Below are 13,183 nucleotides of genomic sequence, written 5' to 3'. Positions count from 1 at the left end.
CTCATGGAAACCCCAGCAGAAACACAATCACCCTGACCTCTAGGGAAAGTGCCCTCTCTGCTTCATCTACCCTCGATCTAGTGATGCATGCTTAGAATAGGCTCATTCACTTGGGCCATTCATGCTACGTTCACCTACCTTTTAACAAAATTGGTGGGAAGAGGCAGCACTTCCCTCCCTACCCTTATTTTCCTTTTCAAATCAACACATTTTTACCAATGAGTTACAAGATTGTTTATTCCAGTAACATAAAAATCTGGAGTTCTGGAACTTTGAAAACACTGAGTTGACATTACATTCTGTATATCTGCTCTTTCCAAGACCAATAAAGCAACAACAACAAAAAAAATCCCTTGCTTGAAAAACAGGTATGGTTTGGCTACAGGAAGGGCATCTGTCTATAAATGGTTGCCTCAAATAAGCGTCCCTCTAACCCATGCTTGCATGGAAAAACAGATGTTAAACAAAAGAATGATAAGACTGATACTATAGAGATTATTTCAATTGGAAGCACTCCGTCGGTTATGACGACGAGGGTTCCGGTTGATCCGATCAACGGAACAGCCTCCTCGTGAAATTAACGTGTAAGTGGCTGAGCACTCCACAGACATGTGTACCCTTAACGTAGTTCTCGGGGATATTCAGCGTGACACAGAGAGTGACAAGGCCGGCCCCTTGAAATACAGGTACAACAGAATCAGGAAGAAAGAGTGAGAGAAAGTTGTGGTGAAAGAGTACAGCAGGGATCACCACCATCCCCTGCCGGAGCCTCGTGGAGCTTTAGGTGTTTTCGCTCAAAAAACACTCACAACGCCCGGTCTGGGAATTGAAACAGCAATCCTACGACCGCGAGTCCGCTGCCCTAACCACTGGGCCATTGCGCCTCCACAGATTACTTCAATTATATAGATAATGTCCATTACAACCCTATATTTTTGCAATCATAAATCCTAAACTGTCATTGATTTATAACCAGTTGTGAAATCTCAAGCAATTGATTTTATTTGATGTTATCCAGTGATAATTAAAATATTGGCCTATAATTGATATGTAATGAAAATCAATTTTGTTTCCATCATAGCAAAGTTTAACTAGAGATAATTGGGTCTACCCATTTGCAATGCAGCCACACCCTCCAACTCGCATACTCAATGTTGTAGATCTGTGTTTAACCCTTTAGCATTCAAACCGGCCATATCCGGCCAAAATACTTAACCTGTTTTATATTGAAACTGACCAGATCTCGCCTCTCACCTCAGCCCTACCATGTCATTCTAAAACTAAAAAATCACATCACTGAAATCTCTAAACTATAAGATAATGCAGGATTAATTCAAACCATTTTAAATAAACAAACATCACATTTGACAGAATAATCTGAACACTAAAGGGTTAACTTAGATCCAGATAAAGTCTTTTATAATCTTCTTTACTGATTGTTGTAGATTAAAAAATGTAAATGTTTTCCTAATTCAAGTCCTGAGGAAATTTTAAGGGCCAATGCTCAACTTCAATTATTTGGGTCTGCAAATAAATCTTTCTCTGGATAAGACACCAGTTTGTATTAGGTAACATTCCCAAATGATGTGGTACCTATTTGTGACAGCTAGGTGCACTGAAACAACAGGGGCTTTTGGTCAGTCACAGGTAGTATTCCCAGATGGAGGTTTGTTACCTATTACTGACGACTAAGACTAAGACTGTAAAATGTTGATCTATCTCAGGCAGCAATCCCAGATGAACTGGTACTTATTACTGGCAATTAGGTGAACTGAGTCAGTGTAGAGTGTTGCTCTATCACAGGTAACATTCCCAGGTGATTTGATAACTATTACTGACAGCTTAGCGAACCAAGACAAAGCAGAATGTTGGTCTATTACAAATAATATTCATAATTTAACGACTGCTTTCCATGCTAGCATGGGTTGGACGATTTGACTGAGGTCTGGCAAACAAGACTCCAATCTGATCTGGCAGTGTTTCTACAGCTGGATGCCCTTCCTAACGCCAACCACTCTGAGAGTGTAGTGGGTGCTTTTACGTGCCACCGGCACGAGGGCCAGTTTGGTGGTACTGGCAACGGCCACGCCCAAATGGTGCTTTTTATGTGCCACCTGCACAGGAGCCAGTCCAGCGGCACTGGTGACGACCTCGCTCGAATGTTTCACGTGCCACCAGCACAAGTGCTAGTAAGGCGATGCGGTAACGATCACGCTCGAATGGTGTGCCTAACGTGCCATCGGCACGAAGGCCAGCTTGTTGCTCTGGCAACGATCTCACTCGTATGGTACTCTTAGCGCTCCACTAGCAACGGATGCCAGGTTTCAAATTTTGGTACAAGGCCAGCAATTTCAGTGGGTGGTGGGCAAGTTAGTTACATCAACCCCAGTACTCAACTGGTACTGACTCCCAAAAGGATGGAAGGGAAAGTCAACTTCAGCAGAATTTGAACTCAGAACATGAAGACAGACAAAATACCACTAAGCATTTTGCCTGGTGTGCTAATAATTTTGCCAGCTTGCCACCTTTCTATTACATTTAATATTCCCAGATAATCTGGTACCTTTTATTGACAGCTAGATGAACTGAGACAGTGTAGAACCGTGTTCTTTCTTGGGTTAACTTTTCCAGAAAGACTTGCTACCCAATACTGACTGAAATGTGGATTGAGTTCATTAAAATTAAAACTAAAAAAAGTTTGCAATGGATTTTAACTTCTGTACACAGATTGCTCCATATACATAAAAAGCGTTTGTGGCGATGCTACGTAAAAGTACCCGGGTGGTGTTACATAAAAGCACCTATGAGATGCCACGTAAAAGCACCCAGCACACTCTGTAAGGTGGTTGGCATTAGGCAGAGTGTCTAGCTATAGAAACCACGTCAAATCAGACTGGATCCTGGTGCAGCTCTCTAGCTATCCAGCTCTGGTCAAACTGTCCGACCCATGCCAGCATGGATGTTAAATGATGATGATGATATCCTTATTTCTACAAGCATATAATATTCTGGATGCTGCTCTCTTAAGTCTACTATGACCAAATTATACTGAATGTCAACACCACAAAGTTGTCCAGCACCACTTGAGTCTACTTAGCCTGCCTCTGCCACAATAACACTGTGTATCTGTGGATGTATATTTTTTAATCTTTTACTTGTTTCAGTCACTGGACTACAACCTTATACTGGGGCTCTTCTTTGAAGAGTTTTGAAGATTAATGAATTGACTCCCAATACTTACTTTTTAAGTGGTTGCTTATTCTATTGGTCTCTTTTGCTGAACCACTAAGTTATGGGAGATGTATACAAATCAACACCAGTTGTTTGATGGTGGGAAACAAATGCACACACACACACACACACACACTCACAGTTTCTCACACATACACATTCACAGTTTCTCACACATACACACTCACAGTTTCACACACACACACACACACACACACTCACAGTTTCTCACACATACACATTCACAGTTTCTCACACATACATACTCACAGTTTCACACACACACATGCACACACTCATGAGTTTCTTTCAGTTCCTGTCTACCATATTATTGGGATGCAAGATTCTTACACCATAGCCACACCTGCACTTGTAAAAATTATTATTACTGAAATGTTTTCATATCACTACTTGAGTAGCCTTCAATTTCGTCTGAATTTAGAACACTATAGCTGAGAATGGACTATGGTCAGTTGACACAAATTCAATAACCATGTAGCTGCTCTTCATGTATTTTGTTCTACATCATTCATCCCCACCCCATACACATGCACACTCAAGAAATTAGCCAGCTTTTCCCATTCTCTAAAATTGCTGACAGTCATTTTGCCTGTGAAGGTCATCATGACCTCAGCTCATGTGACATTTAACTTTGAAAGCAAAACCAATCATAATTTAATTTTAATTTGGATGATTGACCTCGCTTACTAAATACAATTTAGATAATGTAAAAGTTGTGTCCTTCATTTAACCTTTTACCATCATTAAGACCACCAAGAGACTAGTAATAATTTCTGAAGAAGAACCAATCAACCACATCAAATGTTTCTCTTGTTACAGTGAATTGTCAACTGAAGAGATACTTATTGGCTGATCATTCATTCACTCGAAAACCAAATTGGTTTCAATTTTGAGGTCTATTTCTTCTGAATTTTCACTGTGCTACATGACACTACACAGAGTTTATTAAAACTAACCAGACATGTATTATTCTATATAATCTATCACACACTATATGTATGTATGTATAGTGTGTGTTTGTGTAAAATAATGGTGTTGGTGTGTCTATGTCTCCATAACTTAGCAGTTTAGCAAAAAAGACCTATAGAACTTCTTGTAGAAAATTATATAATTTTATTATTAACTAGCAGAATCGCCCAGCGTTGCTCGGGTTTGTAAGGGAAATAACTATATAAGCATTTTTAGAGAGTTACTTCCGTTATATAAACCGAGCAAAAAATGGGAAAAAAATGATGGTAAATTTTTTTTTTAAATCGTAGACTCATCGTAGACGCGCACTAATACCCAGAAGGGCTCAAGATGAATCCTGACTATAAGATACCCGCTTTTGGTTAAACTGCACCGCAAAATGTGGGAGTAGTTAGGAATCTAAATCGGAGGAGACAGACTCTCACACAACTTCAGTTTTATATATAAAGATTATGGACAACACCCTCTTTAGGGTGAAGATTTTAAAAGTCAAATTAATTTTTCTTGAGGATGCATGCACGGTTTCAGAGCTTTACAAGGCTAAATTAATATACAAAACCACATACATTCACATCTATATAGTAGATGTGTGTGTGCATGTATATATGTATATAGTAGACTTTTGTTGGTCTCGAGAGACCATGGATCTGCACTTGAAGAAATTGTGTCAGCTGTTGCTGTTGAGTGAAGTGGTCTTCATCCTCTTGGGAGAAGTCCGAAACATGGTCCTTTGCTATTCGTAAGACCCGCAGAAGAGAAAGCAGGTCAACCCCCGACACCAAGAGCATCGACGGATGGATGAATGCGCATCCAGGCTCAGCGGTTGCGTAGGAAGTCGGGGACAAGAAACAGGAAGAAAGAGTGAGAGAAAGCTGGGGCGAAAGAGTACAACAGGGGTCACCACCACCCCCTGCCGGAGCCTCATGGAGCTTTAGGTGTTTTCACTCAATAAACACACACAACGCCCGGTCTGGGAATCGAAACCGTGAGTCCGCTGCCCTAACCATTGGACCATTGCGCCTCCACTTGTGCCAGCTGCTGATGGTAGTGCAGTATCTGCTGTGGTTGAAGAGGCCCACACGGGAGTGGCAATTACACATTTGAAGGAGCTCTCTACCAGCATTACTGGTTTTCCCTTTAGCTGAGTGTGCTTTTCTTTGGTGGCAATTTCCTTTTTTCTCTCCCCCTTACTTCATCCCCTATATCTTGCATTATACTATTTAATGTATCATGCTATATATTCTAATATGCTATGTATCTTGCTATATGTTTTATACTATATGTCACACTATATATTATTGAGGAAACACATGGCTTAGTGGTTAGGGTGTTGCACCTATGGTCATAACATTCCTCGACCAGGCAAGGCATTGTGTTCTTGAGCAAGACACTTAATTTCATATGACAAGAACAAGTAAGTTTATGGCAGACTGGCATCCCATCCATCATCATCATCATTTAATGTCCATTCTGGCATGATTCAGATGGTTTAACCAGGGCTGGGAAGCTGCATCTTCCTAACACCAACCACTTGACAGAGTGTGCCAGGTGGCACTGCACAGGTGCTTTTATGTGACACTGCACAGGTACTTTTACTTGGAACTGCGCAGGTGCTTTTATGTGTTGCTGCACAGCATATTCTAGTGAGGGAATATATATTCATCACAGAATCTGGTAAACTAGCCTCATGAGCCTATGGCTTGGGATAACCTTCAACCCTTTTTTTTTCAGATATATTTTATTAGCCTATGTAATATATCATACTATACAGGGTATTTGGGCTAAATTCAACAATTTGCATTAAAGGAATTGAAAACAGTATCTCATCCAAAAATAAAAGTATTTGAAAAATGAAAAAATACCAATTATGGTTGGAAGGTAAGAATTTAACCAAAGTAGCTACCCTCAGCTTCCACTACAGCCTCAAGATAGCTCTGGAACCTGGTGTATGCATTCCTGAGAAGATCTTTCAACACCTCTCTGATCCTTGGTAACCAGCTCAGTTGCAGGCAAAGTGGTTGATGTCCTTCTCCACCGTGGCCCACACATAGAAATCCATGAGATTATCAACTGAGGAAATAAGGAGATCGGAAATTGGGGCTGGTGAAGTTATAGAAATTCTCCAACAACCACTTCTGACTCTTTCTGGAGGTATGGCAATGAGTTGAATTCTGCTGCCACAAATATGGCCTTCCAACGGCAACTGTTTCCAACCAGGGGTTGACCACAGTCTGTGGCAGCTGCAAATAGCCATCTGAATTGAACCTAAAGCTCTGTTCAAAGATGTGGGGTGAATTCTGGCATGTGAACACAGTCAGAATGCTTACAGCTTCCCTTCCTGCTGCCCATAGCTTTCTGTTGGCCACAGCTATAAGGCATAACATGGAAGCCATGCAGCTATCAGTGCCACGTCTTGGAGCTTTTACAATATTCACAAAGCATTGAACAGCAGATATCATCATCATCGTTTAACGTCCTCTTTCCATGCTAGCATGGGTTGGACGATTTTGACTGAGGGCTGGCAAACCAGATGGCTGCACTAGGCTCCAATCTTGATTTGGCAGAGTTTCTACAGATGGATGCCCTTCCTAACGCCAACCTCTCCGAGAGTGTAGTGGGTGCTTTTTACGTACCACTGGCACGGGGGCCAGTCAGGTGGTACTGGCAACGACGGCGGCGAGCTGGCAGAAACGTTAGTATGCCAGGCGAAATGCTTAGTGGTATTTCGTCTGCCGTTACGTTGTGAGTTCAAATTCCGCCGAGGTCGACTTTGCCTTTCATCCTTTCGGGGTCGATAAATTAAATACCAGTTACGCACTGGGAACGATGTAATCAACTTAATACCTATGTTTGTCCCCTCTGTGTTTAGCCCCTTGTGGGTAATAAAGAAATAGGTACTGGCAACGACCTTACTCGAATCCTTTTACACATGCCCCCAGCACAGGTGCCAGTAAGGCGACTTTGGTAACGATCACCATTATAATGTTATAATGTTGGCATTTTAATATCCAGCATGAATCATGATAATGGTAATGTTTTTCCAATATTCAGATGGCTTCCAGTCCTCTGTGTCAACTAACTTTTTCTCAACTACAATTTTAATCTTTATGCTCTCAAATGCCATCCTTTCTCTGTTAAACAGTTTCTCTTAATCTTTTTTGTTCTGTGAAATTTCCATGGGTCCTGCTAGTAGCAATAAATATAGCTACCATGCAATCAACAAACATTCATTGTTTTATGCGCTTAAGAGCCTCAAAGATCATAGTTTTTCTACAGCTGGTATAATAAATAGATTGTCAGAATGGTGGGGGTCAATGTTCACAAAACTGGCTCTTTTAACCATTTCGTTACTGTATTTATTTTGAGATGCTCTGTGTTTCTTTCAATAACTTTAAATATAACAAAGAATTTAGTAAAAGAACTTAGTTATCATTAAACTAGTGTTAGGAACATAAATTGTGACTAAGGTTTGGTGGAAGATTTTAATTCAAAACTTAAGAAAACAAGACGTTTGTATTCAGAGCCAAGGCCGGTTTCAGCCGGGTTGGTAACGAAAGGGTTAAACTGAAACAGTTTTAAGATGCTGGACATTGAATATTTGAGATTGGTGGGACCTGAAGTATACTTTGGTGAAGTGTGTTATCATGATGTTGTAGTTGATGACGCTTATGTTGTTCAGTTAGTGACCACCACATCATTGTAATATACCAGTAATTGCATTTGTTTGTCTTCTATATATTTTTTTAATAGGACCCAACAAGACGAAAGAGGATTCCTTGCCCTTTGGACTCCAAGCAGTAAGTGACCAATATAACATTGTATTCATTCAGAGCTTTATATACCATTATGCCCATCTGTTTGTCCTTCCTTCTTTCCTTCCTTCCTTCCTTCCTTCCCTCTTTCATTTAACATCCACTTTTCCGTGCTTGCATGGATTAGATGGAGTTTATTTGATGCAGATTTTCCACAACCAGACTCCTTTTCTGTCACTGACCCTCACCTGTTTCCCCCATGGCTAGACATGTTCACACAGAATATTGGAAATGAATGATTCTGCTTCTCTAACAGTGAGACTTGCTTTTTTGTATCTTCTAACTGTTTGGATGCTTTGCGTTCTTGTCCCATTTTTGGTATTCCTTTTTATATAAATATAGCAGTGTACGTACACTTTGATCTCTTCTATGTAAATACATATGCGGGAGTGGCTGTGTGGTAAGTAGCTTGCTAACCAACCACATGGTTCCGGGTTCAGTCCCACTGCATGGCATCTTGGGCAAGTGTCTTCTGCTATAGCCCCGGGCCGACCAATGCCTTGTGAGTGGATTTGGTAGACGGAAACTGAAAGAAGCCTGTCGTATATATGTATATACATATGTAGGTGTGTGTCTGTGTTTGTCCCCCTAGCATTGCTTGACAACCAATGCTGGTGTGTTTACGTCCCCGTCACTTAGCGGTTCGGCAAAAGAGACCGATAGAATAAGTACTGGGCTTACAAAGAATAAGTCCCGGGGTTGATTTGCTCGACTAAAGGCGGTGCTCCAGCATGGCCGCAGTCAAATGACTGAAACAAGTAAAAGAGTATATACATATATATATATCTAAGTTTTGTATGTCTCCATTATTCTTTCATTCTTGCAGCCGAAATTGCAAAGATAATCTGGAACTCGACTGAGGAAAGAAAACTCCGAAGGACCTGTCCTTGTTTTTTTGTATCATCTGTCTGGTTATTTTGTTGCCCCTTTTTTGTATCCTCTAACTGTCTGGATGTTTTGCGTTCTTGTCCCATATTTGGTATTCCTTTTTATATAAATATAGCAGCGTACGTACACTTTAGTCTTTTCTCTCTATCTCTCTCCATATATATATATATATATCATCATCATTATTTAATGTCCATTTTCCATGCTGGCATGGCTTGGACAGTTTGACTGGGGACTGGCAAACCAGTTGGCTGTACCAGGCTCCAATCTGATCTGGCAAGGTTTTTACAGCTGGATGCCCCTCCTAATGCCAACTACTCTGAGAGTGTAGTGGGTGCTTTTTACGTGCCACCGGCTTGGGATCCAGTCAGGCAACACTGGCATTGACCCGCACTTGAATGGTGCTTATGTGCCACCAGCACGGGTGCCAGTCAGGCAGCACTGGCACTGACCACAACTACAATTTCCATTTTAATTTTGATCTTGATTTGATTTTGGTTTTCATTTTGATTGACTCAATAGGTCTTCTCAAGCAAAGCATATCACCCAATGATTCAAGGTTACTTTTAAATGGGCTGGTTATGCAACACTGGTATAGGCTATGGCTGTGATCACACTTTATTTGCCAGGTCTTCTCAATCACAGCATATCTCCAGAGGTCTTTGTCTTTTGTCCTTGCCACTGTGAGGCCCAACTTTTGAAGGTTGTGCTCCACCACTTCATCCCATGTCTTTCTGGGTCTCTCTCTTCCACGGATTCTTTCCACTGTTAGCTCTCCTCATCTATACGCAGCACATGACCATACCAGCACAGTCATCTCTCTTGTACTTCACATCTGATGCTTTTTATGTCCAACATTTCTCTCAGGGTGCTTACACTCCATTGTGTGTGCACGCTGACATTACACATCCAGCAGATCATACTAGCTTAATTTCTTTCAAGCCTATGTATGTCCTCAACAGTCATGGCCCATGTTTCACTGCTGTGTAGCATGGCTGTTCACATACATGCATCATACAGTCTACCTTTCACTCTGAGTGAGAGGCCCTTTGTTACCATCAGAGGTAGGAGCTTTCTGAACTTTGCCCAGGCTATTCTTATTCTAGTGGCAATACTCTCAGAGCATCCGCACCTACTATAAACTTGATCACCTAGGTAACAGAAGCTATCAACTACTTCTAGTTTCTCGCCCTGGCATGTGATGGAATCTGTTTTCTGAACATCTTTGGTGTTTATTGCCCCTGTGCATCTGCCGCACACAAAAACTATCATCACAGTTAACTTTCCATTTGATATTGCTGCACGTCTTATTTGTCCATAGCTTACACTGGGTACATCTTATGGGGTTTCTACCTACACCTATTCTACAGATCAAGCAGGGCCATCTACCTGAAGGGGTTTGTGACTTGTCCACCTTCCTACTTACTAGGACTTTGGTTTTTGCTATGTTGACTCTAAGGCCCTTCGATTCTAGACCTTGCTTCCACAACTGAAATATTTACTCTAGTTCTGGTAATGATTTAGCTATGAGAGCAAGGTCATCAGCATAGAGGAGCTCCCAGGAGAAGCCTGTCTTGAATTCCTCTGTTATTGCCTGGAGGACTATGGTGAATAAGAGGGGGATGAGGACTGATCCTTGGTGAACCCCTACTTCTACCCAATATTCAGATCTTTTCCTTTTGAACGGCATATGTCAACACAATTTCTAGTTAACTAAACACTTTTAAACTTCGTAAACTGGTAGAATGTGTTTATAAAACATCATTTTTTCTTGGCTTTATTGAGAAAATTCTATATGTTGTAATATATTTCCACTTTAAAATCGAGCTTTTCGGCAATTTTAACCAATCAAATACGTCCATTTGGAGTGAAAACATACTGTGCTGTATGAATATGTCCCTCGTTTAAGAAACAGATTGGGTTTATTTACATTTAAGAAGAAAAAAAAGATACCCATCCCCCACCCCTAACCCTAACTCTAACTAAACCTAACCCTAAAATAGATTGAAATGCAATAGATCGATACTAGGGCCATAATTTGGGTGACAATTTCATACGACACCGCTAGAAATCCCATTTTCCGTAGCAGTGTCGTATGAAATTGTCACCCATAATTATGGCCCTAGTATCGATCTATTGCATTTCAATCTATTTTAGGGTTAGGTTTAGTTAGAGTTAGGGTTAGGTGGGGGAAGGGTATCTTTTTTTTCTTCTTAAATGTAAATAAACCCAATCTGTTTCTGAGGGACATATTCATACAGCATGGTATGTTTTGACTCCAAATGGACGTATTTGATTGGTTAAAATTGCCGAAAAGCTCGATTTTAAAGTGGAAATATCTTACAAACTATAGAATTGTCTCAATAAAGCCAAGAAAAAATGATGTTTTATAAACACATTCTACCAGTTTACGAAGTTTAAAAGTGTTTAGTTAACTAGAAATTGTGTTGAAAACTGCCGTTCAAAAGGAGAAGATCCCAGAATTCTTCACTATACTCATTGCCGACCCTCACCTTACTGACAGCATCCCTGTACAGCTCTTACTAACCACTCGTCTATGCCTAGTTTCTGCATTGCCCACCAGATAAGGGATCGGGGACCCTGTCAAAGGCTTTCTCCAAGTACAGAGGTTTATCTTCGGCTAGATATTTCTTCAGTAGTTGCCTTACCAGAAATATAGCATCCCAAACTGCATCTCATCTAAGCGGGCTCTCTCCCTAATTAGTTGGGCTATGACCATCTCCGTGACCTTCATCACCTGATCCAGCAATTTGATACCCCTGTAGTTATTTCTATCTAAAGCATCACCTTTACCTTTGTAGCAATTGACTATGGTGCTGCTACACCAGTCATACATGTATATTTATGGACTTCTTCATATGCATATATATGGGCTTCTTTCAGGGGAATACTTGGCTTGCTAGAAAACGCAGTTAGATATCCCTCAAATCACACTTTGCTGTCTTAAAACAGAACATACTTAGATAATACATATTTCTTTACTACCCAGAAGGGGCTAAACACAGAGAGGACAAACAAGGACAGACAAATGGATTAAGTCGACTATATCGACCCCAGTGCGTAACTGGTGCTTATTTAATCGACCCTGAAAGGATGAAAGGCAAAGTCGACCTCGGCGGAATTTGAACTCAGAACATAACGGCAGACAAAATCCCGCTAAGAATTTCGCCCAGCATGCTAACGATTCTGCCAGCTCACTGCCTTTATATTTAGATAATACAGCTTCAGGTACAATATACCTGAAATAAAAGATAGTACGATTTCAGCTGGAATACTTTGATCATAGACCTGGTCAAACATGGTTGACTTAAACCTAAACAACAGCAACAACAACTGAAAAGGTGATGCAGTGATGCTATTATGTTAGACATGGTTTGGTCCCACTATAGGCTGAAATTCATGTTGGGTGTCTAAAGTGTACATGTAAATATAATTTTCTTTTCTCTCTGATTTACAGTACAGTGTATGAAGATAACTTGGACAGTCACTTGAAGAAATGTAACAAACGACAAAGGGTACCACCCGTGAGTTTGAATTTCCTCTCTTATAAATCATGGCCCAGTCACAATATGTGTGTGTGTGTGTGTATACAAGCCTTGTGAATATATTTGGTAGATGGAAAATGATATATACATACATACATACATATATATTCTTTTACTCTTTTACTCTTTTACTTGTTTCAGTCATTTGACTGCGGCCATGCTGGAGCACTGCCTTTTAATCGAGCTAATCGACCCCGAGACTTATTCCTTTGTAAGCCCAGTACTTATTCTATCGGTCACTTTTGCCGAACCGCTAAGTAACGGGAACATAAACACACCAGCATCGGTTGTCAAGCAATGCTAGGGGGACAAACACAGACACACAAACACACGCACGCATATATATATGTACATATATACGACGGGCTTCTTTCAGTTTCCGTCTACCAAATCCACTCACAAGGCTTTGGTCGGCCCGAGGCTATAGTAGAAGACACTTGCCCAAGGTGCTATGCAGTGGGACTGAACCCGGAACCATGTGGTTGGTAAACAAGCTACTTACCACACAGCCACTCCTGCGCCTATATATATAAATATATAAGTAAATAAATGGGCTATGACCATCTCCGGAGTTTCTACCTTTGAATAGGTCGCTTCATCCGTGTTATTTGCGTGAATTTTGCTACCCCGGTAAGTGTTTATTGAATTCTCCATGTTAACGGTAAACAAAGGATAATTCATTCACCCATTTAAATA

At 40.7% G+C, this 13,183-nt stretch overlaps 1 protein-coding gene across 1 annotated transcript in view; it reads left to right on the top strand.

Moving 5' to 3' along the window:
- LOC115216659 (tRNA:m(4)X modification enzyme TRM13 homolog) overlaps positions 1-13,183 on the top strand; it is a 68,295-nt gene that overhangs the window by 17,668 nt on the left and 37,444 nt on the right. The window contains exons 2-3 of the mRNA XM_029786162.2: positions 7,972-8,018; positions 12,400-12,466. Coding sequence (XP_029642022.1) covers positions 7,972-8,018; positions 12,400-12,466 — 114 coding nt within the window. The remainder of the gene's footprint in view (positions 1-7,971; positions 8,019-12,399; positions 12,467-13,183) is intronic.

This window comes from Octopus sinensis, linkage group LG10, assembly GCF_006345805.1.
Source record: "Octopus sinensis linkage group LG10, ASM634580v1, whole genome shotgun sequence".
Classification (NCBI taxonomy): domain Eukaryota; kingdom Metazoa; phylum Mollusca; class Cephalopoda; order Octopoda; family Octopodidae; genus Octopus; species Octopus sinensis.
The sequence above is the reverse complement of the archived record's forward strand: the minus strand, read 5'-3'. Positions and strand labels throughout refer to the sequence as shown.